This window comes from Austrofundulus limnaeus, unplaced genomic scaffold (genome assembly GCF_001266775.1).
Source record: "Austrofundulus limnaeus strain Quisiro unplaced genomic scaffold, Austrofundulus_limnaeus-1.0 Scaffold613, whole genome shotgun sequence".
Classification (NCBI taxonomy): Eukaryota; Metazoa; Chordata; class Actinopteri; order Cyprinodontiformes; family Rivulidae; genus Austrofundulus; species Austrofundulus limnaeus.
This window is the reverse complement of record NW_013953015.1, coordinates 25,755-27,428: the sequence shown is the minus strand read 5'-3', so window position 1 is coordinate 27,428 and position 1,674 is coordinate 25,755. Positions and strand designations below refer to the sequence as shown.

The window sequence follows — 1,674 nt, the reverse complement described above, 5'->3', positions numbered from 1 at the left end:
CCCCATGGCGGGCCACACGGGAGTCACCCGCTGGCCTTGTGTTTGACACATGATCTATAGAGACATTCCATGTCTTAGAAGAAAATCTACAAAAAGCAAACAAAACAGTCTCCTCAAAGATGAAAAACATAAAATGTTAAAATATCAAGACCGATAATAATAATCTGATGTAGCAAAATGATGAACTTTGGGTATTTTTAAAATCTATTCCTGAGAGTTTTATCTCCTTTACTTCTGAAATGCATGAAAACTTTTTGCTCTGTAATATGAAAAGCATAAAAATCAAAGACCTTGGCAGGCATTAAAAATGAACCATATTCTGTTTTGTCCTCAGACAGAACCGATGGACCAAACGAGGACTTGCAGTGGTGCCCACCAAGTTTGGCATCAGTTTTACAGCCACCTTCCTAAATCAGGTCTGTGCAATTATATTTCTAGCTGCTAAAATCAAACGGTTTATTTCAAATAATAAAAAGATTTGATTGGGAATGTTTGTCTACAGGCCGGAGCTCTGGTTCATATCTACAAAGATGGCTCTGTGCTGTTGACTCATGGAGGGACTGAGATGGGACAGGGACTCCACACAAAGATGGTCCAGGTACAAAACTGAAAAAGAAAGTCAATGATTTCTACATCAATTCTGAAAAAGCTGCATGTAATATACAGTATACAGGTGCTGGTTATAAAATTAGAATATCATGAAAAAGCTGATTTATTTCAATAATTCCATTCAAAAAGTGAAACTTTTATACTATATTCAATCATTACACACTGACTGATATATTTCGTGCTTTTTTAACATTGATGATTATAACTGACAACTATTGAAAACCCCAAATTCAGTGTCTCAGAAAATTAGAATAAAACCAACACAAAAAATAATTTTTAGAAATTTTGGCCAACTGAAAGTAAGAACATGAAAAGCATGAGTACATACAACACTCAGTTGGAGCTCCTTTGGCCTGTATTACTGCAGCAATGCGGCGTGGCATGGAGTCGATCAGTCTGTGGCACTGCTCAGGTGTTATGAGAGCCCAGGTTGCTCTCATAGTGGCCTTCAGCTCTTCTGAATTGTTGGGTCTGGTGTATTGCATCTTCCTCTTCACAATAACCCATAGATTTTCTATGGGGTTAAGGTCAGGWGAGTTTGGTTTAAGGACCAAGGTTTTTAAACCAGGTCCTGGTAACGTTCATTGTTTGGTTCCCGCCCTGGCTTCCTGTCCTGTACCTGTTGTTTTCGTTTTGTCAAAATGTCAGCTTTTGTTTTCTTTAACGAAGTTCTTTATTTTGACTCCTCGAGTCGCGTCTGCATCCTAGGTCCAATTTATTTTTTGATCAAAGTATTTTTTATTATTTTTTAACATAACGCACAACAAAAAACAAACAACAAAACAGCAAAAACACAAACACCCGAAATCCCACCCCTTCCTATACCGGATCTACTGAAACAACAAAAATCGATCTTGTATTAATACAAGTGATACAATAAAAAGGTTTGTGTACAATGAAACAATATTTAACCTTTACACAAAGTTATCTGCCGAAATTTTTTCTACATAAGATATAAATGGTTGCCAAATGTCACAGATCCCTCAACAGTATATCTAATCTTCTCTAAATGAATGTAAGACATAACTTCTCTTAACCAATTACCATATACTGGAGGATGTGGAT

General features: G+C 36.6%; 1 protein-coding gene across 2 annotated transcripts in view; it reads left to right on the top strand.

The window, feature by feature from the left end:
• The window catches only part of xdh (xanthine dehydrogenase), a 33,369-nt gene that overhangs the window by 26,090 nt on the left and 5,605 nt on the right, over nucleotides 1-1,674 (top strand). For both annotated transcript variants that reach the window (XM_014027073.1, XM_014027074.1), the window contains 2 exons: nucleotides 335-416; nucleotides 503-598. In XM_014027073.1, the coding sequence (XP_013882527.1) occupies nucleotides 335-416; nucleotides 503-598 (178 nt within the window). The remainder of the gene's footprint in view (nucleotides 1-334; nucleotides 417-502; nucleotides 599-1,674) is intronic.